The 27728-nt window shown below is 35.9% G+C and overlaps 1 protein-coding gene across 1 annotated transcript in view; it reads right to left on the bottom strand.

Moving 5' to 3' along the window:
* Abcb5 (ATP binding cassette subfamily B member 5) overlaps positions 1 to 25697 on the bottom strand; it is a 146089-nt gene extending 120392 nt beyond the window's left edge. Inside the window, 3 exon segments of the mRNA XM_047561242.1 lie at positions 9173 to 9323; positions 10864 to 10921; positions 25560 to 25697. Of these exon segments, the coding sequence (XP_047417198.1) occupies positions 9173 to 9323; positions 10864 to 10921; positions 25560 to 25585 (235 nt within the window). The 5' untranslated portion in view covers positions 25586 to 25697.
* Between the last annotated feature and the right edge of the window lie 2031 nt (positions 25698 to 27728).

Raw genomic sequence — 27728 nt, 5'->3', positions numbered from 1 at the left:
CATCCCTAGGGTAAAACAGGCCATTTTTCTACTGGTTCTGGTTGGACTTTCCCTAGCCTCCTTGCTTGTGGCCCCTGGGTTGGGAGCAGGAGGACTTGGTTATGCAGTCAGCGCCACCCAACTGCATGAGGCTGTGTAGCTGCGCTGAGCTGGAGTTGGATCTCCTTTTCCTGTTCCTGAATGATTAGGTGAAACTGAGGAATTACCTGATTCTAAGTGAAGCCACGGAACGGCTGGCTGTTGGCCCTGTGTAAACTTTACCGACATGATCTTGGAGAAGGAGTCTCCACTCATCTGCCACATTTCCTGGGCATAGAAACACCACCTGTAGGCTGGGACAAAGACTTGAGAAAAACTCCAGGAGGCAGTGGAGGCATCTGCTGCCTCCCTGGCATCCTTACGAAGATGGATAACATCTATTGCTCAAGTCTCTTTATAGAACCGTTGAGTGCTAGATCTTCTGACAGCAGACAAAGGGGGAACATGTCTATTTTTTTTTTTTTTTTTTTTTTTTGCTTTACTGGGGAGAACATGTCTATTCTTAAGGGAAGAATGTTGCTATTATATCAATGAAACTGGACTGGTTGAAAAGAACGTCGAAACTCTCAGACATCTGAGTGAAAGACTGAAGTAACATCAATCAAATGACCCCTGGCCAGGATGGCTGAACTCCACTCTTGTCACCTGGCTGACCCCTACCCTTACTCCCCTATTTGTGATAGAATTTCTGCTAATGATTGCTCCCTGTCTTCTCAGGTTTGCACGGAACTGAGTGAGTGAGTTGCCAGGGTGACATACAACCAGATCCTCCTACACTCTTATAGCCACCTCCCACCAACCTAGAACCTGAACCTTCTTCTCCCCACGACGACCCCTAACATGCAGGAAGTAGGCAGATGGACTCCAACACCCGATATCACCAAAAAGGTTGGGAAGTTAGGTCGGAATTTGGGCGACTGTAGGAGAGAGAGCAGAGCAACTGAGACAGTGCGCAAAACAGTTATCAATCAAACGGACAAGAAAACTCCACTGACCTTTTTTTTTCTTGTAAACAAATGGGATACATGTTGTTTCTCTATTTGTACATGGAGTCAAGGCATACCATTTGTGTAATCATAAATTTACATAGGGTAATGTTGTTTGATTCATTCTGTTTTTTTTTCCTTCCCCCCACCCCTCCCACCCCTCTTTTCCCTCTATACAGTCCTTCCATCCTTCATTCTTGCCACTCTCCTTAACCCTAACCTGAAACCTAACCCTAACCCTAATGCTAACCCCTCCCATCCCCCATTTGTGTCATCATCCGCTTATCAGCGAAATCATTCTTCCTTTGGTTTTTTGAGATTGGCTTATCTCACTTAGCATAATATTCTCCAATTTCATCCATTTGCCTGCAAATGCCATAATTTTATCATTCTTTATGGCTGAGTAATATTCCATTGTATATATATGCCACAGTTTCTTTATCCATTCATCAATTGAAGGACATCAAGGTTGGTTTCATAATCTGGCTATGGTGAATTACGCAGCAATGAACGTTGATGTGGCTGTATCTCTATAGTATGCTGATTTTAAGTCCTTTGGGTATAGACCAAAAAGTGGGATAGCTGGGTCAAATGGTGGTTCCATTCCAAGCTTTCTGAGGAATTTCCATACTGCTTTCCAGAGTGGCTCCACTAATTTGCAACCCCACCAGCAATGTATGACTGTACCTTTTTCCCCATATCCTCGCCGACACCTATTGTTGCTTGTGTTCTTGAAAATCGCCATTCTAATTGGGGTGAGTTGGAATCTTAGGATAGTTTTGATTTGCATTTCTCTTATTACTAGAGATGCTGAACATTTTTTCATATATCTGTTGATTGTTTGTTCATCTTCTTCTGTGAAGTGTCTGTTCATTTCCTTAGCCCATTTGTTGATTGGATTATTTGCATTCTTGGTGTAGAGTTTTTTGAGTTCTTTATAGATTCTGGAAATTAGCGCTCTATCTGAAGTATGAGTGGCAAAGATATTCTCCCACTCTGTAGGCTCTCTCTTCACATTACTGATAGTTTCCTTTGCTGAGAGAAAGCTTTTTAGTTTGTATCTATCCCAATTGTTGATTCTTGCTTTTATTTCTTGTGCTATGGGAGTCCTGTTGAGGAAGTCTGATCCTAAGCCAACAAGTTGAAGATTTGAACCTACTTTTTCTTCTATAAGATGCAGGGTCTCTGGTCTGATTCTGAGGTCCTTGATCCATTTTGAGTTGAGTTTTGTGCAGGGTGAGAGATAGGGGTTTAATTTCATTCTGTTGCATATGGTTATCCAGTTTTCCCAGCACCATTTGTTGAAGAGGCTATCTTTTCTCCATTGCATATTTTTGGCACCTTTGTCTAGTATGAGAAAATTGTATTTATTTGGGCTTGTGTCCATGTCCTCTATTCTGTACCATTGATCTACCTTTCTATTTTGGTACCAATACCATGCCGTTTTTGTTACTATTGCTTTGTAGTAGAGTTGAAGATCCAGTATTGTGATACCCCCTGCTTCGCTCTTTCTACTGAGGATTGCTTTAGCTATTCTGGGTTTCTCATTCTTCTGGATCAATTTCATAATTGCTTGCTCTATTTCTGTAAGGTACATCATTGGGATTTTAATTGGAATTGCGTTGAATCTGTATAGCACTTTTGGTAGTACGGCCATTTTGACAATATCAATTCTGCCTATCCAAGAACATGGGAGATCTTTCCATCTTCTAAGGTTTTCTTTAATTTCTTTCTTTAGTGTTCTGTAGTTCTCATTGTAGAGGTCCTTCACCTCTTTTGTAAGGTTGATTCCCAATATTTTATTTTTTTTGATGCTATTGTGAATGGGGTAGTTTTTCTAACTTCTCTTTCTGAAGATTCATCACTTATGTATAAAAATGCATTGGATTTATGAGCATTGATCTTGTAACCTGCTACTTTACTGAATTCACTTATGAGTTCTAAAAGTTTTCTGGTGGAATTTCCAGGTTCCTCTAAATATATAATCATGTCATCAGTGAACAGGGATAGTTTGAGTTCTTCTTTTCCTATTCATATCCCTTTAATTTCTTTGGTTTGTCTAATTGCTCTGACTAGAGTTTCAAGGATGATGTTGAATAGAAGTGGTGAAAGAGGGCATCCCTGCCTTGTTCCAGTTTTTAGGGGGAATGCTTTCAGTTTTTCACCATTTAGAATGATATTGGCCATGGGCTTAGCGTAGATGGCCTTTAATGTTAGGAATGTTCCCACTATCCCTATTTTTTCTAGTGTTTTGAACATGAAGTGATGCTGTATTTTATTGGATGCTTTTTCTGTATCTATTGAAATAATCATGTGATTCTTAACTTTAAGTCTGTTGATATGGTGAATGACATTTATTGATTTCCGGATGTTGAACCAACCTTGCATACCTGGGATAAAACCCACTTGATCGTGGTGCACTATCTTTTTAATATATTTTTGTATGCAATTTGCTAAAAATTTGTTGAGAATTTTTGCATCAATGTTCATTAAGGATATTGGTCTGAAATTTTCTTTCCTCGATGTGTCTCTGTCTGGTTTAGGTATCAGGGTGATATTGGCTTCATAGAATGAGTTTGGGAGGGTTCCCTCCCCTTCTATTTCATGGAATACTTTGAGGAGTATTGGAATGAGCTCTTCTTTAAAGGTTTTATAGAACTCAGCTGAGAACCCATCTGGTCGTGGACTTTTCTTTATTGGTAGGCTTTTGATGACCTCTTCTATTTCATTGCTTGAAATTGATTTATTTTAGTTGTGTATATCCTCCTCGTTCAGTTTAGGTAATTCATATGTCTCTAGAAACTTGTTGATGTCTTCGAGGTTTTCTGTTTTGTTGGAGTATAGATTTTCCAAGTAGCTTCTAATTATGTTTTGTATTTCACTCGTGTCTGTTGTGATATTTTCTTGTTCATTCTGAATTTTAGTAATTTGAGTTTTCTCCCTCTTTCTCTTTGTTAGCGTGGCTAAGGGTTTATCAATTTTGTTTATTTTTTCAAAGAACCAACTCTTTATTTTGTTAATTTTTCTGATTGTTTCTTTTGTTTCAATTTCGTTGATTTCGGCTCTGATTTTAAATATTTCCTGTCTTCTACTACTTTTGGTGTTGGTCTGTTCTTCTTTTTCTAGGGTTTTGAGTTGTAGTGTTGTTGTTTATTTGTTGATTTCTACTTCTTTTGTTGAATGCCCCCATGAAATAAATCTTCCTCCAAGTACTGCTTTCATAGTGTCCCAGAGATTTTGATATGATGTGTCTTCATTCTCGTTTACTTCTAAGAATTTTTTTATTTCTCTCCTGATGTCTTCTGTTATCCATTCATCATATAATAGTGTATTATTTAATCTCCAGGTATTGGAGACATTTCTGTTTCTTACTCTTTCATTTATTTCTAATTTCAGTCCATTATGATCTGATAAAGTACAAGGTAGTATCTCTATCTTCTTGTATTTGCTAACAGTAGCTTTGTGGCATAAAATATGATCTATTTTAGAGAAGGATCCATGTGCTGCTGAGAAGAAAGTGTATTCATTCTTTGTTGGATGGTATATTCTATATATGTCGGTTAAGTCTAAATTGTTGATTGCATTTTTGAGATCTATGGTTTCTTTATTCAATTTTTGTTTGGAAAATCTATCCAGTGGTGAGAGAGGTGTGTTAAAATTGCCTAGTATTATTGTGTTGTGGTCTATTTGATTTCTGGAGTTGAGAAGGATTTGTTTGATGTACGTGGATGAGCCAATGTTCGGGGCATAGATATTTATGATTGTTATGTCTTGCTGATTTATGCTTCCCTTAAGCAGCATGTAATGTCCTTCTTTATCCCTTCTGACTAGTTTTGGCTTGAAGTCCACATTATCTGAAATGAGGATGGATACTCCAGCTCTTTTGCTGTGTCCATGTGCATGGTATGTTTTTTTCCCATCCTTTCACCTTTAGTCTATGGGTATCTCTATGAGATGAGTCTCTTGCACGCAGCATATTATTGGATTATTCTTTTTAATCCAATCTGCCAGTCTATGTCTTTTGATTGATGAATTCAGGCCATTAACATTCAGGGTTATTATTGTGATATGATTTGTATTCCCAGTCATTTGACTCATATTTGTTTTTTGACATGATTTGGTTTCTCCTTTATTTGGCTATTCCTTTAGGCTAGTTCCTCCCATTGCTGATTTGCATTGTTGTTTTTCATCTCTTCCTCATGGAATATTTTGCTGAGAATGTTCTGTAATGCTGGCTTTCTTTTTGTAAATTCCTTTAGTTTGTTTATCATGGAAGGATCTTATTTTGTCGTCAAATCTGAAAGCAAGTTTTGCTGGGTATAAGATTCTTGGTTGGCATCCGTTTTCTTTCAGGGCTTGGTAAATGTTGTTCCAGGCCCTTCTAGCTTTTAGGGTCTGGATTGAAAAATCTGCTGATATTCTTATTGGTTTCCCCCTGAATGTAATTTGATTCTTTTCTCTCACGGCCTTTAAAATTCTGTCTTTATTTTGTATGTTAGGTATTTTCGTAATAATGTGCCTTGGTGTGTGTCTGTTGTAATTTTGTATATTTGGAGTCCTATAAGCCTCTTGTACTTGGTTTCCCATTTCATTCTTCAGATTTGGGAAATTTTCTGATATTATTTCATTGAATAGATTGTTCATTCCTTTGGTTTGTTTCTCTAAGCCTTCCTCAATCCCAATAATTCTTAAATTTGGTCTTTTCATGATATCCCATAATTCTTGTAGATTCTGTTCATGATTTCTTACCATCATCTCTGTTTGGTCAACTTTGTTTTCAAGATTAAATATTTTTTCTTCAATGTCTGAGGTTCTGTCTTCCAGGTGTTCTATCCTATTGGTTATGCTTTCTATGGAGTTTTTAACTTGGTTTATTATTTCCTTCATTTCAAGGATTTCTGTTTTTTTTTTTTTTTCAGTATCTCTAACTCTTTATTGAAATGATCTCTTGCTTCCCATATTTGCTCTTTTAACTGTTGATTGGGGTGATCATTTAATGCCTGCATTTGCTCTTTCATCTCCTCCTTCAATGCCTGCATTTGCTCTTTCACCTCCTCGTTTGCTTCCCTGATTGTTTTAATTATGTACATTCGGAACTCCCTTTCTGACATTTCTTCTGCTGGGCTGTCTTTGGGTTTTATTGATATAGTATCTAGGTTTGTTTGGGACATTTTCTTCCCTTGTTTTCTCATATTGGTCAGATATCAGCAGGACTCTGAGATATTGCAGATTTCCTCTATTGGCTTATAGTGTCCCTGTAGATTTCCAGTGTATCACCTCCCAACCTTCAGTAGTTTGAAGTCTTGGAGGAACTTGATAATGTAGTGCTTCCGAAGAAAGTTGCCCCTAGCCTGCTACTGGTTCCAGGACTTGGAGCTGGCTCTGTGCAGAAAGACTCTCACTGGGCTGTCTGCTCTGAGAAGCTGGCCGTGAAAGTAGCCTGTCGCTGGAGGGAGCAGGGCTGCTTGGGAAGTCCCTGGCTGCCCTGCCCTGGTCCCTGAAGCTGCCTGCGGGCCTGGGCCCACCACTGGCTCCGGGACTTGGACCTGGTTCTATGTGGAAAGGCTCTCACTGTGCAGCGTGCTCCAAGAAGCTGGCCATGGAAGGAGCCCACCACCTGAGGGAGCAGGACTGCCTCTCCACTGACCTTTAACTCCACCTGCTGACCCTTAATTCCACTGACCTTTAACTCCACCTGCTGACCTTTAACTCCCTTAACTCCACCTGTCATTCAGCAGGATCCCCACCCACTCTGGCCTGTAAAGACCCTGGGCAGCCAGGGCCATGCACAATTTTCTCTGGCTCCCTATCCTTTCCCCGGGGGCTGGGAATTTCGCCCAAGGGCCAAATTCCTATAAAGCTTGCTTCAGCCCCTTTCTGCCCAATTTTATTTGGCCACTAACCGTGCCCCCAAGCTTACATTCACAATGATGTAAAAATATTAAAATCTTATTTTGGAGATTGCATTGATAGAGGTAGTATGTGAAGAAATTCAGTGCTGGCACCAAAATGAGTGCCCAATGAATGATGGTTATTATTTTTTTTATTTATAGGAGAATATAATCATATCCTCCAGGAAATCAATGTTAATAAATAATAAAATTATTATTAAAAGCTATTAATAACCTGTAACAATATACCAATAATATCATGAATGTATGTACATACTTATCAAAACTGCTTTTATGATGGCCATATTTGCTAAAATACACCATTGCAATATCAGTCAGAGATGCCCTGCCAATTGCTATCTAAGCATGTAAGGCAATCAATTACAGAATATCTGTAATGAAAGGAACACTCCCAAGTGACTGCCTTCTGTTGCTAGGGTTACCATTCATTCATTCATATAGTTGGCAATCAATACATTTTTCTTAGTGAACTGCTGAGTCCTTCTCAATGACAAGTAATTTAGCTTATATTATTAAAATACAAAATTTTATTTTCACTTATATTCTCCATTTTCCTTATATTATTAAAATATCACAAAATTTGTAACAATTAGGCAGGCAACTATCACCTGGATGGACATAGAGATCGAAGCAGTGGATTTATTCTATTCAAAGAAGATTGGAACACCTGAAAGATTAGCCTTTAGGTGGAAAACAAGATTTAAGTTAGTATTGAAAGTCAAATAGGGCACTGATGAAAGTACACAAAGCTAGACCATGTCTAAAAGACACTCAGGTTTTGCTGACTTATTTGCCCCAGTTTTAATAAATAGCTATACATATACTTCCTAGAGTGGAGTTTGGGGACACATGTAAAATCAGGGAATTACTACTATTTATAATATATACTTGATAAAAGAGACTGTACATAGGAGAATCATTGGAATTTATATTTTATTTAAAAAATTTTTAGATGCTGATATAACCTTATCTTATTCATTTATTTATATGTGGTGGTGATGCTGGGAATCGAATGAAGTGCCTCATGCATGCTAGGCAGGTGCTCTACCACTGAGCCACAGTCTCAGCCCTGGAATTTACATTTTAAAGAATAATGTGATCTTGAAGGACATGACTCTGAAGTAGGATGCTACAAAGGATACATGAAAGATGCCTGCAAGCACAGGTAATATGAAAAAAAGGTCTATAAATATGAGTGATATGAAAATATCACTCAATTGCTAGATTTCCCCTCTCATCTTTTATCAAGGTATTGGCCTCTAGTATTGTAATTTTCTGCATGTTCCTTGCTGCTTCCTTTCTGAATTATGTCCTATTGTGCCATACATGTCCATGTCTATTGAAGAACTTTAAGTAGCCAGAAAACTGAAAGATTCAGTCATTCTTACTTTCTTCTTTTTTACAGATAAATGGACTGGAGTGGCCCAAGCATTTGGTTAAGTGCTGATACAATCACCACTTCTGACAGACACTATTTCCAGAGAGACAAGGTAAACCGCAGTGGGTTTCAGAGGATTCCTATGCACCATCAGCAAGCCTTTGGACTTGAACTGCAGCCCTAGCTCTCTCCTGGGTCTCAGACCTGCCAGCATCCAGCATCTTTTAGACTTGCCAGACTCCATAATCATGTAAGTCAATTTCTTAAAATCGCTTTCTCTTTCTACACAAAAACACACACACACACACACACACACACATACACACACACACGAGACATGAAAGATTCCTATAAATATGAGTAATATAAAAAAATGCCTATAAATATGAGTAAAATGAGACCATTTTTTGTATCCTCAGTTGGTAGGTTCCCCCTTATCTTTATCGAAGGTATTCATCTCTAGTACTATTATTTTCTGCATATTCCTTGATGTTTCCTTGTTAAAGTATGCTCTAAAGTACCACACTCATCTATGTCTATGAAAGTACTCCAAGTAGCTGCATATGTATACACACACATACACACAGATATCTCTCTCTATATATGTGTACATAAACATGAACACACAGATAGACTTATCTACACACACACACTTATTGGTTGTGTTTCTCTGAAGAACTCCTAGCAAGAACTATTAGGTTTTTCAGTCTAGCAATATAAAAGAATACATGATTTAAATACATATTATACAGTTATTATTTACAATGCAATAAACTGCACTCTGAGTTTAATTCCTGTTTGATTTATTAAATGTTTTTGAGTCCCCAGTAATCCAGAAAAATGAATCTTGTACTCACTTGTGTTAGTTTGGACTAGACATCCACTAATAAGGTGATCACTCACTTCTCCTAAAACCAGTGACATTAAGGGAAGACAGGCTCCGTTTACCAGTGATGCCAGTATTCCCAGGACCATGAGCATGATGTCCAGCCCGTCAGCAAAGCGGAACTGAGGAAAACAAGGCAAGGTGCTGTGACAGCTATAAAACAAATGACACCACCCAGAGCTTTTGCCATCAAGTACATGCAACTTAACAAATTGATGGAGATTAAAAAGTTCTAAATTCAGAGACATGCATTCATATATAAACCAAACATCTCAATATTAAGGATTTACAGTAGATTTTGAGAAAGTCATGAAAAATACCACGGCTAAATCAGTACAAACTGTAGGTGATGGCCTAAGTCAGGTCAGACATAGCATGAATCAGGAGCTTGTTCCACTTAGCTAATTCTGGAATAGGTTAAGAGATTTTTTAAAAACGGCAATGACAATATTTGACTTATGAAAAGTTGATGGGTGACTTTCCAATTCCCTGGACTCATCAGTCTGACAGCATCATCACCACTAGGTGCAGTGAACAGAAACCAATTAATAAAAATGTAACAAATTATATTTTGAACTTTTTTGAGTTCCTCAGATTCACTCTAACCAGAATGGTGTCTAACCTGTAAGATAATTTGCATGACTGGAGTAAGAAGGAAATGCCTGAAAGTCAAGTACTCAATACTTTCTATTCTATTCTGTATTCCAAAACCAAACCAGGAAACAAAATTTGGAAACATGGATTATTTATCTTAGCAAGAGATCATTATAGAATGTAAAAAAGCATAGCAGTGTAATTAGATTTGAATAACAAGAACTTAGTATTTATTTTGGGTGAAGTTGAAAAAAATGTCATGTTTTTCTATTCATTCATGTGATAGTTAATCAGGATCATGAGTAGTTTCCACAGCAGTTTATTCAGAATTACCAATGATAACAGGGTATCCACTCCCTTGCCATTCCCCAGAAGAATATGCTATCTCCTTGATAAAGTTTGTCATGTTCTGCAACTTCCCACAGTTTTTAAAAATTTAACTTTTCAAAAACAGGTGCTGTTTCATATATATTTCTAATAACATTGACAGCCAGGCATAGAGATGAGAGTTGGTAAAGGAAATGTCTGAAAATGTTCTTTGCACATAATTCCAAAGAAGTGTGCTGATACATTTTCTGATATGTAGGCTTTATGAAATACTAAGATAATTATATTTTTATTTAAAAAGGATTTGTAATACTTTTAAGACGATGACTGCAACTCATTATCAATGTGGGATTATTGGGAAATACTGAAATGTAAACAAATTAAAAGTCTCTCATAACCCTCCATCTTCATAAATGTTAACCTGTGGAGCATTTATGCATCTCTCTCTCTTTCTCTCTCTCTCTCTCTCTCTCTCTCTCTCACACACACACACACATACACATTTGCTGAAAAATTTAGATCACTGTGTGGATATTGTACTACTTTTTCCTTACCCCTTAATGTGGAGCTTTATGGTTGTTTATATTTTTCTTATTGGAATTAACATTTTGCTAAATTCCTCTTTAGACTCTCCTTTTCCCCTAAACATGAATGAAAGCCACCAAATATAATCATTCTATGCACTACTGACAATTCCCTAAAATTTTCTGATATATACCCTCTCTACTTGATATCACTTACTATCTCAATAGCTCCAACAGCTTGCTTTCTTGTTTTAGGCAGTTGTTCTTGTAGTGTTCTAGAAAACAAATGTTCAAAATGAAAAAGTTATGGTGTAAACATAATTTGCAAAATTTTCAGTTAGCATTTTGCTGAATGTCAAATATTGTCCTTGGTGATAAACTTAAACACTTACAAACACTGACATTTCCAAAGCAAATGTACTGAAAACGTACTGGGAAAGGAAGTTGTCACTAGCTGTCTCTAACTTCCTTAAGGTAGCAAAGATGCATATGGAGTAAAAATTTTTTAAACTGTGACAAAAAAATACGTAACAGACTTTATCTACTTGATCACTTTTAAGGGTACAACCAGGGCACTGAATATGTTCACATTGTTGTGTTATCATCATTTTCATCCACAACACTGTTTTCCTCTTGCAAAATGCAAACCCTATACCCAGTAAATAACTCCCTATTGTCCCCTTCCCCAGCCCCTGGAAACCATCATTCCACTTTTTTGTCTCCATGAACTTGACTACTGTAGGTACCTCATATAAATGGAACCACACAATAGTTTTCCTTTTGTGACTGGCTTTATGTCCTCAAGGATTATTCTTGAATTATTCACTTAGCATATTGTTGTCAAGTTTCATCCACATTGTAGCATGCTTGAATTTTCCTATTTTCAAGGCTGAATACTATTCCATTGTATGAACAATTCCACATTTTGTTTATCCATTCATCAATTGGTGGATACTAGGATTGCTTCCATATTTTGGCCACTGCTAATAATGCTGCTGGGAATGTGGGCATACAAATATTTTTTAACTCCTTGCTTTCACTTCTTTTGTGTATGTAACTGGAAGCAGAATTGTGAAACCTTGTGGTAATTCTATTTTTAATTTTTGAGGAACCACCATACTTTGCCACAGCATCTGCTCCATTTAATGTTCCTACCAACAGGGCATAAGAATTCCTGTTTTTCCACATCCTCACCAACTCCTGTTCTTTTCTTTATTTTTGGATGGTAGTCATCTTAATGGGTATGCAATGATAGGTTAAAAGTTTTAACCTTTTGTAACAAATGCTGAAGAGCAGCTTTGAACTTTAAATGAATTCTATTAAGTACACATTAAAGTGTATTGTATTCTGAAAAATTTCCCCCATTCGAATATTTCATTTCTTAGATCACATTTCAAGGAGGTCTAAATGCTTTCCATTGACTTCATGGAGATCTTACAAACACACACACACAATTTTAAAAGTTTAAAAGAAGACTTATTGAGAACAGTTAAAGCTTTCTAAAAAAACATCTCAGGAGAACAACATTCCAATTCTCTCCAGCTTTATAACATATGGTTCTGTCAGCTTTGATAAATGGCAATTAATTTTATTCCACCTCAGGTTAATAATTTACTTATAACGCAAGGTCAATTTCTCTTGGATGAAGCACAGGTGAAATTTTAAAACTAAAGTCTCACAACCCTTTCCCCCACCCCAAAGTATGGATTTAAAGTTTAAGACATGCAAGTTTTCTTTTCATAAAGTTTGCTTTAGGAAAAACATTTTCTGTGTCACGCTGCCCTTCTCGTAAAGGTTTGAGAAGCGGGCATAAGCCTCTGTCCTACTAGTCCGAATAGAGGAGAGAGACCTGGCAGGCATTGGTTTGGGCCTCTTCTGGTTCTATACCCCTTGGACACCGCATCCTTGACACCAAGGGCGGAATCCGAGGGGCCCAGTGGACACTGTTTCCACCCTGGTTCCTGGACAAGCAGCCATGCCCCAGCCTCCAGGTCTACCATGTTCTATGCTGGTTTGCAAACTGGAGTGGATTTATTGGTGCAGTATTTCCATTTTATTGGTAAAAACCAAAATGGCCCAAAGCAGTCATAATTGTTTCCTAGCTCCAGCCAAGTTACCTCCAACTAATCAGGATCTTGCCCATATTTTGAAGACAGACCCAACACCCATATCCCACAATCCCTTCAATCCCTGTAGCTGTTTTCTTTCACATTGTTTGTCCTCTCTTTGGTCTTCCATCATTCAAATGAAAGCAGGCACATACTTTCTCAATTCCTCATGGTAACTAGCAAAATCACCCACCTTCCCGTCTATTTTTCTGTGTGAAGGCAGATGTCATTGTGTTCCCACTGATCTAGTAGCTGTTTTTTTTTCTCTGATCTATCACTGTATCTGAACAAACATAATGAGGTTGATAGTAGACGATTTTAAAGACAAGAAAACTGACTCACAGAGGAAACAACCCAAATTGACATAGTAGTGATTAAATTCGGGTCGGAATCCAGAGCTTGAATTTTTTTTTTTTTTTGTAATTGGGAATTGGATTGTTATTGTTGCTTAACCACCCGGCAACATCCCCAGCCATTTTTATTTTATTTTTTTTATTTTTGAGACAGGGTCTTACTAAGTTGCTTAGGGCCTCACTAAGGTGCTGAGGCTAGTCTCCAACTTGCAATCCTCCTGCCTCAACCTAGAGCTACTGGGATTACAGGAGTGTGCCCACATGCCAAGCCCAGCCAGAGCTTGAAGTTTTAAGTACAAAGTGATAATTCTGCTTGTAAAATATATGCTGGAGATATATTTTGAGTCCACAGATAATGCTCAAGTGTATAAATTCTAAAATAAATTTGTCTCCTCATCTTCCTTTCATACCATCATTCTAGGGCATAGAAGTTAGAGAATTTTCTTTGAATTTTTGAGGAAATGGTGCTTAGAAAGTATGGTAAAAAGACATGGAAAAATTTACTTTGGGAAAATAATAACAATAAAAATTAAAGCAGTATAGGGTGTGGAAAGCAGTTCTTCTTATTTTCAAATGTTCCCAATACTTGCTTTAGTTTTTTGATACCATCACAAGTGCAGCTATTGTGGAAAATAGTTTGGAGATTCCTTAAAACACTAGAAATGGAATTACCATATGATCCAGCAATCCGTCTAGTAGGTATATATCTAAAGGAACTGAAATCAGTAAGTTGATGAGTTGTTTGTGTTTTCATGTCTATTGCAGCATTATTCATAATAGCCAAGATAGGGGACCCCCTGAGTTCCCATTAATAGATAAATCAATAAAAAATATGTGATCTGTATATACAATGGAATACTATCCAGCCTTTCAAAATAAACTATTCTAACTGAAAAAAAAAAAAAACCACACACACAAAAACAAATATATGATCTCGCTTCTTTGTGAAATTTGAGAAGTCAAACTCACAGGAGTACAGAGTAGGAAAAGGATAGTTAACTGAGGCTAAGCGGGTGGGTGATAAATGGGGAAGGACAGATGCTGATCAAAAGGAGCAAAGTTTCAGTTAGATAGGAGGCGTAAGTCCCAATGTTCTTTTGCACAGCATATTGACTATAAGTAATAACTTTGTATACTTCGAAATTGCTAAAATATTGGATTTAACATTTTCTCACCATAAAGAAATTATAAGAATTCAAAGTAATGGATAAGTCAATTAACCTGATTTGCTCATTCCACAATGTACACTTATATCAAGCATCACATTGTACCTCATAAATATCCACAATTATTAGTCAATTCAAAATAAAATAATAGTAAAAAAAATCCCCATGAAACAACAATTCCGAAGAGGAATTTTCTTCATTCCCAAGAGTTTTCTGATGACAAGATGGTGGATTTGCAGGAAGTGTATTTTCTCACAGCTCGGTGACTTGGGACTCAAACAGCAAGGAAACTACTTCTCTGAGAGGTGAGAGGAAAAACAACAAACAAACAAAAACCAACAACCAAAAAACCCCACCTCTCCACTGACACTCAATATTGGACAGAGGAACCTTGAAGACTGGAAACTTTGGGGCACATCAGATAAGGCTAAGGGACAGAATTGTGGCTGAGCTCCAGGTGGGAGCTGGGAAGATACACAGGTCTGAAAAGATCAAAAAGTGCTGGGAAAATAAAATACTATTACCCTATGTAAATGTATGATTACACAAATGGTATGTCTCTACTTCATGTACAAACAGAGAAACAAGATGTACCCCATTTGTTTACAATAAAAATGAACTACAAAAAAAAAGGTGCTGGGAAGATCCCGGTGTGGGGACTCTCATGATCCCAGGCCTACCTGGGCCGGCCTTCAAGCTATTTGGCCCAATAACCTGGAGCATGAGCGTCGTGATCTGCCACCCGCGTGCAGGAGCCAAAGCAGCGTGAGACTGGGGAGGAATTCAGACCCGGAGCTCGGATCCATGAGTTCAGGGATGAAACCAATACATGGAGGCAGCAGACACCAACCACGAGCTTTAAAGGGAATCCAGCAAATCAGGAGGATCTCTGCCACACAGAATTTCTGGCACGGGAAGACCATTTTGCCAGGGGGTAAAACAGATCAGAGAGACGGGAAAGCCCGCTGCGCCCCTCCCCTGCTCCATGCACCGAGGGCGGGGAGAAGCAGAGCCCGGCGAGTGACTGAGCTCAGTGCTCGGAAACAGTCCTTGAGAAGCCAAATCAGGGAGTATCCATGAACAACAGAACTGGTGAAGGACTGACACCCCTTTCCAAGAGTGGTGGTGCCAGAAGGAGAGTAGTGGGGTACAGTCCTAGAAGTGGCTTGATTCATTGATGCCTGAAAACTCCCCACATAATAAAACACCTGGGGCAATACCAGACCAAATCCCTGCCCCTGGGAGCCTCACTTGTAGAGATTCAACTCACAAAACACAAAGGTAACCCTCCCCGGCAGTGACGTCTAAAGCATCTTCCACGGCTCCGCAAGCCATCCCACTGACAAGGGAAGCTCAGAGACGGAAGGGCAGTTTGGCACAGATGGCATGCCTACACTCTGATTGACTATTCTGTCTGTGATTGTTTTTGTTTTTGTTTTTCGTATGTGTACTGATTGATACAGGATGGACATTTACACACATACATATTGGTTTCTACTTTATCAGTTTTAGCATTGCTTGAAGGTAACCATTTTTTAAATAAAATATTTATTTATTCATTTATTTATTACGGACTGCATGTTGATTCCTTGTACACAAATGGGGTACATTGTTTCGTTTCTCTGGTTGTGCACCATGTAGATTCATACCATTCGTGTTATCATACATGTACATAAGGTAATGATATCTGTCTCATTCCATCATCTTTCATACCCCCTCCTCCCTCTCATTTCCTGCTACATAATCTTTAAAGTTCCTCCTTTCTTCTCTCACTCCCCACCCCCATTATATATCATCATCCATTTATCAGGGAAAACATTCAGTCTTTGGTTTTTTGGGCTTGGCTTATTTCACTTAGCATGGTATTCTCCAATTTCATCCATTGATTTGCAAATGCCACAATATTATTCTTCTTTATGGCTGAATAATATTCCATTGTGTATATATACCACTGTTTCTTTATCCATTCATCTGTTGAAGGGCATCTAGGTTGGTTCCACAATCTAGTTATTGTGACTTGAGCTGCTATAAACATTGATGTGACTGTGTTACTGTAGTATGCTAATTTTAAGATCTTCGGGTGTAAACTGAGGAGTGGGATAACTGGGTGAAAAGGTGGGGCCATTCATTTGTGCTCTGTTTTTTGAGGGTTAGTGTTTTCAATTAGTATATTTTGCATTGATTTTCTATTGTCTCTTTCACAACTGTTTCCCTTTGTTTCTATTTCTCTTTTTTCTTTCTAATAGCCAAACTCTATTACTTTTTCTCTCACTCTTCCTTTAACTCTTTTACTTCTATTTTTTGTTCTCCTCCCTTATAAACATGTTCTACTACACCTCTGCATTTGTCTTGTCCTTTTTTTTTTTTTTTTTTTTTTTTTTTTTTTGGTACCAGTACCAGGATTTCAACTCAGGGACACTCACCCACTGAGCCACATCCCCAGTCCTATTTTGTATTTTATTTAGAGATAACATCTCAATGAGTTGCTTAGTGCTCTGACCTCCAACTCACAATATTCCTGTCTCAGCCTCCTGAGCTGCTGGATTTGTCCTGTTCACTTCTTGAATCTACAAATCCTTTTCTACTACCCTATCTCTTCTTCCTTTCCTTTGAAAAACTCTATCTTTAACTGGATACTTATACATATTCATACATCTTTTTTCTCATTTCTACCATTTTATTTGAAGGCAGTTATTTTTCATGGATCAATATTTTGAAGGCTAAGGTGTTTGCTTAGTATATATTGATTTTGTTCTTATAATCTTTTATATCCTTTTGTGTTTTTTTATTTTATTTATTTTTAATATTTCTTTCAATTTTTATTTTATAAATTTGTTTTTCTCACTTATTGGTTTCCTTCAAATCTTTCTCTCTTTTCCTCCACTAATAGCCAATCTCTATTTTTCTCTAATTCACTCTTCCTTTAATTTTTTTACTCCTATTTTTCCTCCTCCTCCCTCATAATCATCACACCCTATATAACTTCTGTTCAATCCCTGGTTACCACTTGAAATTGTAAAACCTTTTGAAAACTTACTGTTTTTACTGTGGACAATAACTGGTCATATAATTTCTGATTATAGTAACAACCAACATTGTAGATTTCATAGCAAGAAATTTGGTTTAATGCTGGAAATCGTTCGCATCAGTTGTTGTTATTATCTGTCTCCCCCTGTAAACTGTGAGGTATTAGAAACCTTTAGGGACACAATAAGTCAGCAAGGTAGAAATTCTGCTGCCTCAAAAACAACTGCTAGATGGGTAGATAAACAAACAACATGAAAAAGCAAGGGAACAAACCACCCCAAAGAAACCAAAATATGTTAAAAACATATCCATTGACACCCCAGTGGAAGAAATGTCAGAGAAGGAGTTTAGAATGTTCATACTTTAACTGATTTGCAAGGTAAAGAATGATGTAAGGAAAAAAATACAGGAAGCAAAGGATCACTTTAATAAAGAGATTCATAAACACACAGAAATTCTTGAGATGAAGGAATCAATAATCCAAATAAAAATTTATTAGATTATGTAGAAGGAAATGAGTGGGAGGTGGGGTATGAAAAATGGTGGAATGAGACAGACATCATTACCATATGTACATGTATGATTACATGAATGTATGAATCTACATTGTGTACGACAGAAACGATATGATGTACCCCATTTGTGTTCAATGAATCAAAATGCAGTCTGTAAAAAATAAAAGAAAAATAATTTAGAAAAATGTATCACTAGAAGACTAGATCACTGGGAAGACAGAATTTCAGTCAATGAAGACAAAATATATAATCTTGAAAATGAAATTAACCATGGAGAAAAGATGTTAAGAGACCATGAACAAAAACTTCTAAGAAATATAGGATAACATGAAAAGATGAAACTTAAGACTTATTGAGATAGTTGAAGGCTCAGAGATACAAACCAAAAGAATGCATAATCTTTTCAATGAAATAATATCTGAAAAATTTCCAAAACTTAAGAATAAAATGGAAAATTAAATACAGAAAGCATACAGGACCCAAATTTACAAAATTGTAACAGACCCATACCAAGGCATGTTATTATGAAAATGCCTAACATACAAAATAAGATTAGAATCTAAAAGGTGCCAGAGAAAAACAATAAGTCACATTTAGAGGGAAATTAATAATAACATTGAATGTAAATGGCCTAAACTCATCAATGAAAAGACATAGACTGGCAGATTGGATTAAAAAAAACAAGACCCAACAGTATGCTGTCTCCAGGAGACTCACCTCATAGGCAAAGACATCCCCAGACTGAAGGTGAAAGGATGGGAAAAAACATATCACTCACATGGATCATGTAAACAAGCAGGGGATTCTATCCTCATATCAGATAAAGTGGACTTTAAGGCAAAGTTAATCAAAAGGGACAAAGAAGTACATTTCATACTGCTTAAGAGAATTATTGATCAACAGGATATAACAATCTTATTTATGCCCCAAACAATGAAGCATGTACATACATGAAACAAACCCTTCACAATCTCAAGAATCAAATAGATCACAACATAGTGATACTCAGTAACTTCAACATGCCTCTCTCACCAATTGATAGATGTTCAAAACAAAAACTAAATAAAGAAACTATAGAACTAAAAAATATAATTAGTAATTTAGACTTAACAGATATATATATATATATATATATATATATATATATATAATATTTAATCCATCAGTGACTGAATAAACTTTCTTCTCAGCAACACATGAACCATTCTCTAAAATAGACCATATTTTAGGCCACAAAGCAACTCTTAGCAAATACCAAAAATAGATAAAATACCTTGCATTTTATCAGACCATAAAGGAATGAAGTTAGAAATCAATGATAAAATAAAAATAAAAAATAGAAGCTACTCTAACCCGTGAAGAGTAAATAATATATCATTGAATGACCACTGATGAGCTAAAGAAATAGGAATGAAATGAAAAAATACTTAGAGGTAAATAAGAAGAACAGCACAACATATCAAAACCTCTGGGACACTATGAAGGTGGTTCTAAGAGGAAAGTTCATTGCATTGAGCTCATTCATTAAAAAAATAGAAAGCCACCAAATAAATAACCTAACTCTACATCTCAAAACCCTGAAAAAAGAAGAAAAAATCAGTACCAAAAGCAGTAAAAGACAGGAAATAATTAAAATTAGAGCTAAAATTAATTAAATTGAAACAACGACAGCAATGAAACAATTCAAATAATCAACAAAACAAAAAGTTGGTTGTTTGAAAAAAAATCAATAAAATTGATAATCCCTTAGACAAGCAAATAAGGAAAAAAAGAGAGAAAATTCAAATTACTAAAATTCATTATGAAAAAGAAATATCACAACATACACTAGTAAAATTCAGATGATAATCAGAAAATCTTACTCCAATAAAATAGAAAAACACAGACATTGACTAGAAATATGTATGATCTACCAAAATTGAGTTAAGAGGACGCAGAAAATTTAAAAATATCATTTCAAGCAATGAAATTAAAGAAACCCTCAAAAGTCTACCAACAAAACCCAGGACCAAACAGATTCTCAGCTGAGTTCTACAATACCCTCAAAGAAGAATGTACACCAATACCCCTCAAATTATTCCATGAAATAGAAGAGGAGGGAACACATCCGAACTCACTGTATGCAACTAGTATCACCCTGATACCAGAACCTGACAAAGACGTCTACATCAAGGAAAGAAAACTTCAGATAAATATACCTGATGAATATAGATGCAAAAATTCTTAATAAAATATTGGCAAATCCCATACAAAAGCATATTAAAAAGATAGTGTATCATGATCAAGTGGGGTTCATCACAGGGATGCAAGCTTGGTTCAGCATATGGAGATCAATAAATGTAATTCATCACATCAATATACTTTAAGACAAGAGTCATATGATTATCTCAATAGATGCAGAAAAGCATAATACAGCATTCATTCATGTTCAAAACACTAAAAAATGAGGGATACTAGGAATGCACCTCAACATTGTAAAAGCTATAAACACTAACCCCAAGGCCAAGATCATTCTAAATGGAAAAAAAATGGAAAGAATTCCCTCTAAAAAGTGGAATAAGACAGGGATGATATCTTTCATCACTTCTATTCAAGATAATCCTTGAAACACTAGTCAGAGCAATTAGAAAAAAGAAGGAAATTAAAAGGATACAAATAGGAAAAGAGCTCAAACTATCCTTTGCCAGTGACAAGATTCTATATTTAGAAGAGCCAAAAAACTCCACCAGAAAGTTTCTAGAACTCATAAACAAATTCAGTAAAAAAGTATGAAATCAATACCCATAAATCAATCACATTCCTATATACCAATGATAAATCAGCTGAAAGAGAAATCAGGATAATTATTCCATTCACAATAGCCTCAAAAAAGAAAAAAAAGTGGGGAGTGAATCTAACAAAAGAGGTCAAAGACCTGTGCAAGGAAAAATACAGAACACCAAAGAAAGAAATTAAAGAACTCAGAAAATGGAAAGATCTCCCAAGTTCTTGGATAGGCAGAATTAATATTGTCAAAATGACCATACTACCAAAAGCACTTTATAGATTAAATGCAATTCCTCTTAAAATTCCAATGATATTCTTCATATAAGTAGAAAAAGCAGTCATGAAATTCATTTGGAAAAATAAGAGACCCAGAATAGCCAAAGCAAATCTTAGTGAGAAAAGTGAAGCAGGAGGCATCACAATACCAGACCTTAAATTATAGTACAGAGCTATAGTAAAAAAAATAGTATAATATTGACAGAAAAACAGATGTGAAGACCAGTGGAACAGAATAGAAGACACAGATATACCCACATAAACACAGTTATCTCATCCTAGATAAAGGCACCACAAACATACATTGGAGAAAACATAGCCTCTTCAACAAATGGTACTGTGAAAACTGAAAATCCATATGTCATAGAATGAATTTGAACCCCTCTTACCCTGCTTGAAACTCAACTCAAAGTGGACCAAGGACCTAGGCATTAGACCAGAGACCCTGTGCCTACTAGAAGAAAAAGTAGACCCAAATCTTCATCATGTCAGTTTAAGAACCAAATTCCTCAAGAAGACTCCTAAAGTGAAAGATGTAAAATCAATAATCAATAAATGGGATGGTATCAAACTAAAAGCTACTCAGCAAATAAAATGATCAAGGATGTGAACAGAGAGCCTACAGAATGGGAGAAAATCTTTGCCCCCTGCTCCTCAGATAGAGCATTGATCTCCAGGATATTTAAAGCATTCAAAAAACTAACCACCAAAAACACACACCAAATAATCCAATCAATAAATGGGCAAAGGAACTGAACAAGTACTTCACAGAAGAAATCCAAATGGTCAAAAAATATATGAAAAAATGTTCAACATCACTAGCAATTAGAGAAATACAAATTAAAACTACACTAAAATTCCATCTCACTCTAATCAGAATGGCAGTTAAAAAGAATACAAGTAATAATAAATATTAGGATGTGGGGGAAAAGGCACACTCATACATTGTTGCTAGGACTGCAAATTGGTGCAATACTGTGGAAAGCAATATGGCGATTCCTTAGAAAACTTGGAGTAGAATCACCATTTGACCCAGCTATCCCACTCCTTGGTTTATATCCAAAGGACTTAAAATCAGCATACTACAGAGCTGCAGCCACATCAGTGTTCATAGCAGTTCAATTCACAATAGCCAAGTTATGGAACCAACCTAGATGCCCTTCAACAGATGAATGGATAAAGAAAATGTGGTACATATACACAATGGAATATTATTCAGCCTTAAAGAAAAATGAAATTATGGCATTTGCTGGTAAGTGGATGGAACTGGAGAATTTCATGCTAAGTGAAATAAGCCAATCCCAATAAAAGCTAAGGCTGAATGTTCTCTCTCTTGTATGGAATCTAACCCACAATAAGGGAGAGTGGGGAGGGGAAGAATAGGAGTTCATTGGATTAGACAAAGGGAAATGAAGGGAAGGGAGGGAGAATGAGTATAAAAAAGACTGTAAAATTAATCAGACATACCTTTCCTATTTTTGTATATGCATACATGATCAGGGTAACTCCACATCATGTACAACCACAAGAATAGTATCCTAATTAGAACAAGTTATATTCCATGTATGTACAACATGTCATAAAGCACTATACTGTCATGTATATCTAAAAAGAACAAATAGTAATTTTAAAAAGTTTTCTAATAGAGTTGTTCTGACCCCTTAGAAAATGGTATGCAGGGAGAACTTTTTCAGGAGCTATTTTCTACATTAATGAACCATGTGGCATAGAGGCATACTCTTTACATTTATAGATTTATATCCAAATGTAACACTTGTTTTTGAGAAATTTAATTTAAAATAAAATATATTTTAAACTATTTCCACTTTCTGTCTCTAAATAAATTATGGGTGCACAAAATTGTATAATGTACATATACACACACTGACATCTTTTCAATGAAAAATTAATGTACCCCTTGATCCATTTTGAGTTGATTTTTGTGCAGGGTGAGAGATAGGGGTTTAGTTTCATTCTGTTGCATATGGATTTCCAATTTTCCCAGCACCATTTGTTGAAGAAACTATCTTTTCTCCATTGCATATTTTTGGCACCTTTGTCTAGTATGAGAAAATTGTATTTATTTAGGTTTGTGTCTGTGTCCTCTATTCTGTACCATTGATCCACCTGTCTATTTTGGTGCCAATACCATGCCATTTTTGTTACTATTGCTTTGTAGTATAGTTGAAGGTCTAATATTACAATACCCCCTGCTTCACTCTTCCTGCTAATGATTGCTTTAGCTATTCTGGGTTTCTTATTCTTCCAGATGAATTTCATTCATGATTGCTTGCTCTATTTCTGTAAGGTATGTCATTGGGATTTTAATTGGAATTGCATTAAACCTGTATAGCACTTTTGGTAGTATGGCCATTTTGACCATACTAGTCAATATTAGTTCTGCCTATCCAAGAACATGAAAGATTTTTCCATCTTCTAAGGTTTTTTCTTTAATTTCTTTCTTTAGTGTTCTGTAGTTCTCATTGTAGAGGTCTTTCACCTCTTTTGTTAGACTGATTCCCAAGTATTTTATTTTTTTCAAAGCTATTGTGAATGGGGTATTTTTCCTAATTTCTCTTTCTGGAGATTAATCACTTATGTATAAAAATGCATTGGATTTACAAGCATTGATTCTTATGTCCTGCTACTTTACTGAATTCACTAATGAGTTCTGAAAGTTTTCTGGTGGAATTTCCAGGTTCCTCTAAATATATAATCATGTCATCAGCAAATAGAGATAGGTTGAGTTTTTCTTTTCCTATTCGTATCCCTTTGATTTGTTAGGTTTGTCTAATTGCTCTGGCTAGAGTTTCAAGGACAATGTTGAATAGAAGTGGTGAAAGAGGGCATCCCTGCCTTGTTTCAGTTTTTAGGGGGAATGCTTTCAGTTTTTCACCATTTAGAATGATATTGGCCATGGGCTTAGCATAGATGGCCTTTACAATGTTAAGGAATGTTCCCACTATCCCTATTTTTTCTAGTGTTTTGAGCATGAAGGGATGCTGTATTTTATCAAATGCTTTTTCTGCATCTATTGAAATAATCATGTGATTCTTAACTTTAAGTCTGTTGATATGGTGAATGACATTTATTGATTTCCGAATGTTGAACCAACCTTGCATCCCTGGGATAAAACCCACTTGATCATGGTGCACTATCTTTTTAATATGTTTTTGTATGCAATTTGCAAAGATTTTGTTGAGAATTTTTGCATCAATGTTCATTAAAGATATTGGTCTGAAATTTTCTTGCCTCAATGTGAAATCAGACCAGAGACCCTGCATCTTATAGAAGAAAAAGTAGGTTCAAATCTTCAACATATTGGCTTAGGATCAGACTTCCTTAATGGGACTCCCATAGCACAAGAAATAAAAGCAAGAATCAATAACTGGGATAGATACACACTAAATAGCATTCTCTCAGCAAAGGAAACTATTGGCAATGTGAAGAGAGAGCCTAGAGAGTGGGAGAAAATCTTTGCCATGCATACTTCAGATAGAGCACTAATTTCCAGAATATATAAAGAACTCAAAAAACTCTACACCAAGAATGCAAATAACCCAATCAACAAATGGGCTAAGGAAATGAACAGACACTTTACCGAAGAAGATCTACAAGCAATCAACAGATATATGAAAAAATGTTCAACATCTTTAGTAATAAGAGAAATGCAAATCAAAACTACACTAAGATTCCATCTCACCCCAATTAGAATGGCAATTATTAAGAATACTAGCAACAATAGGTGTTGGCAAGGATGTGGGGAGAAAGGTACACTCATACATTGCTGGTGGTGCTGCAAATTAGTGCAGCCACTCTGGAAAGCAGTGTGGAGACTCCTTAGAAAACTTGGAATGGACCCACCATTTGACCCAGCTATCCCACTCCTTGGCCTATACCCAAAGGACTTAAAATCAGCATACTACAGAGATACAGCCACATCAATGTTCATAGCTGCTCAATTCACAATAGCCAGATTGTAGAACCAACCTAAATGCCCTTCAATGGATGAATGGATAAAGAAACTGTGGTACATATATTTATATATATACAATGGAATATTACTCAGTCATAAAGAATAATAAAATTATGGCATTTGCAGGTAAGTCGATGAAATTGGAAAATATCATGCTAAGTGAGATATGCCAATCTCAGAAAACTAAAAGATGAATGATCTCACTGATAAGTGGATGATGACACATAATGGGGAGTGGGAGGGGGGCAATAATGGAGGAAGGAGGGACTGTATAGAGGGATAAGAGGAGTGGGAGTGGTGGGGGGTAAGAAAAAAATAACAGAATGAATCAAAAACTATTACCCTAGGTAAATGTATGATTACAAAAATGGTATGCCTCTACTTCATGTGCAAACAGAGAAACAAGATGTATCCCACTTGTTTACAATAAAAATGAATAAAAAAAAGAAAAAAATTAATGTACCCCGTGGGAGGGTGATAGAAATTGAAATGAAAAATTTCAGTTCTTTCCTCTCTATTTACTTAATAAATCTATTATTTCTGTTGGTATTACCCTTCCTAGGATCACTAATAAACCAGTTTTAATACTTATTTTATAGAAGTATAGCAATATGAAAATAGCATTACCTTATTTGAAAAAAATCACTTTTGTGACAGATGTGAAAAGGATCAGGTGTACTCTAAGTTGCACACTAGCAGTTTTTATAAAACTTGGGGAAAGCTTACCCATTTCTCTGGAAATTTTCTTGCATCTCTTAAGTTCTTTAATAATTTGCCATCTTATCTACAATTTAGTTGTTCTGAAATAAAATATTGTCAAATACAGCATGTCCATGTGAATTTTTTCTCTTGGTTCATATACAGCATTCTTTATATTATAACCCTACCAGTTTCTGGAAAAGCAAGCTGCTCAGAATTAAGCCCTGCCAATACTTTTTCTCCAAAACAAGTTTCTGGTTAGGTAGTTTCTTCTAGTTAGGAATTTCTCTTAAGGAATTGAAATTTTGTCATTGAATTTTTAACTTCTTCATTCTTGGTTTAGACTAAAAGTTAGGGAAAAATTTTGGATGGGAATAAAAGAAGGAAAATGAAAGTGAAAAATGTACTGTTTGCCAGAAAGTTGTATCTTACTCTTACTCTGCCACTGATTCGATTGTAATTGACAAAATCCTTGAAGCTACCTCGTTTAGTTTTCTTGATGAAAGAATAAACTGATGTGGTAGTTTTTGTTATCGAGCAGTTGGAGGAAATAGAGTTTTCTTGGTCAAGTATAAGCAAGTTAGAGCTTCTTACCATACATGGACAAACAGAAAACATTAGAATAATTTGAAAACCCATTTATCATTAAAACTATATTATGCATAATACATTCATCCTTTGGATCATACTTCAGGATCTTTGTTTATTTTAGGATCATCATTATGTTCAGACATTATTATTTCATTAGAGATGTATACAAATGTTTGTGACTCAATTTCATTTGTTAGGTCATATTTACCCTATGCTGAGATGATTCTGAAGATACGGATTTAAACTGAGGAGTGGAATTACTAATTAAATTGCACATAAGCATATGGAAATCTAGTAAGTTTTCAAGAAGTAAACATCTCAATGAAGGACTGGGTTTCAGTGGGTCAGAAATGCTTTCAGCAACCAGAATGAAGGCATGATACAAATAGTCCTCCATCTGCTAATTCTTGCTTTTTTGGGAAGGAAGTAGTTATTATTGCTATACTAATTATATACATCTCCAGTAATTTGACATATGTGTAAGAAAAGTGAAAAAATAGAGGTCTATTTTCTATAGAAAAATTGATAAATATCAATAATTTATAGCTTATAGGAATTAACAATGATATAATACAACATAAATTTATAAAAAGAAATCAAAGCAAGACTTACCTTGAAAAGTGCATGATCTTTTTTCATTTACATCAAGTCATGTATGGTTTTTCTCCTCAACAAAAAACTAACTGTACTTCGCTAATAGTGCCTTACAAACTTAGTTTCTGATCACACCGGCATAATATCTGATTATAACACTGATAGTTTACCTTGTACAAACACCGTGTTCTTCACGACATACTGAGCTTGGAAACAACACCAGCAAAGAAAATGCACTGAACCAAACAAATGAACATTTCTTTTTGCAAAGATCTATAATGTCTATATAGCTAGTTTTCTATTGTTTGGTCCCATAAAATATTTTTGGTTAACTGACTTAGTAATTAAGATGGGTAAAATAAATGCCTTTAATAGGTCAATGGAATATTTGCATATCAAATATTTATTGAGAAATACTTAAAGCAAGGCATTGATTCTACTGCTTCATTAGTGCTCCCTGAAAAAAGGCACCTCTTTCTCTGATTTCCTTTTGTTTTTTTTTTTTTTGCTCATATCTACAACACATCCTACCTTATAGTACAAATCCTACTTGTCTATTTCTTTATTTCTTCCTGAATTAGTTAAGAAAGTATTGAGTTATGTGATGTACCAACTATTAGTTTATAACAATCAAAAGCTATGTTTCTTTTTCCTCAGGAACTTACATCTTATTTTTCTTCTCTGTGCTACAGTCTTTTAAGTAGTTTTTTAGTTGTCAATGGATCTTTTTATTTATTTGTTTATTTATATGTGGTGCTGAGGATCAAACCCAGGGCCTCACACATGCCAGGCAAGCACTCTACTACTGAGCCACAACCTCAGCCCTCTATGCTACAGTCTTACTGCTCAGTATGGTCTCAAGATCACCCGCATAGGCATTATATGGGGCATTACTAGAAAAGTAAGATTTTTTTTAAAGTTTCTTAATTATGTCAAAATGTTTATAACATGAAACTTACAATTTTAATCATTTTAAGTCCACAATGCAGCGGCATTAATTTAAAACACAAA

The sequence above is a fragment of the Sciurus carolinensis genome, chromosome 8 (assembly GCF_902686445.1).
Source record: "Sciurus carolinensis chromosome 8, mSciCar1.2, whole genome shotgun sequence".
NCBI classification, from domain to species: domain Eukaryota; kingdom Metazoa; phylum Chordata; class Mammalia; order Rodentia; family Sciuridae; genus Sciurus; species Sciurus carolinensis.
The sequence above is the reverse complement of the archived record's forward strand: the minus strand, read 5'-3'. Positions and strand labels throughout refer to the sequence as shown.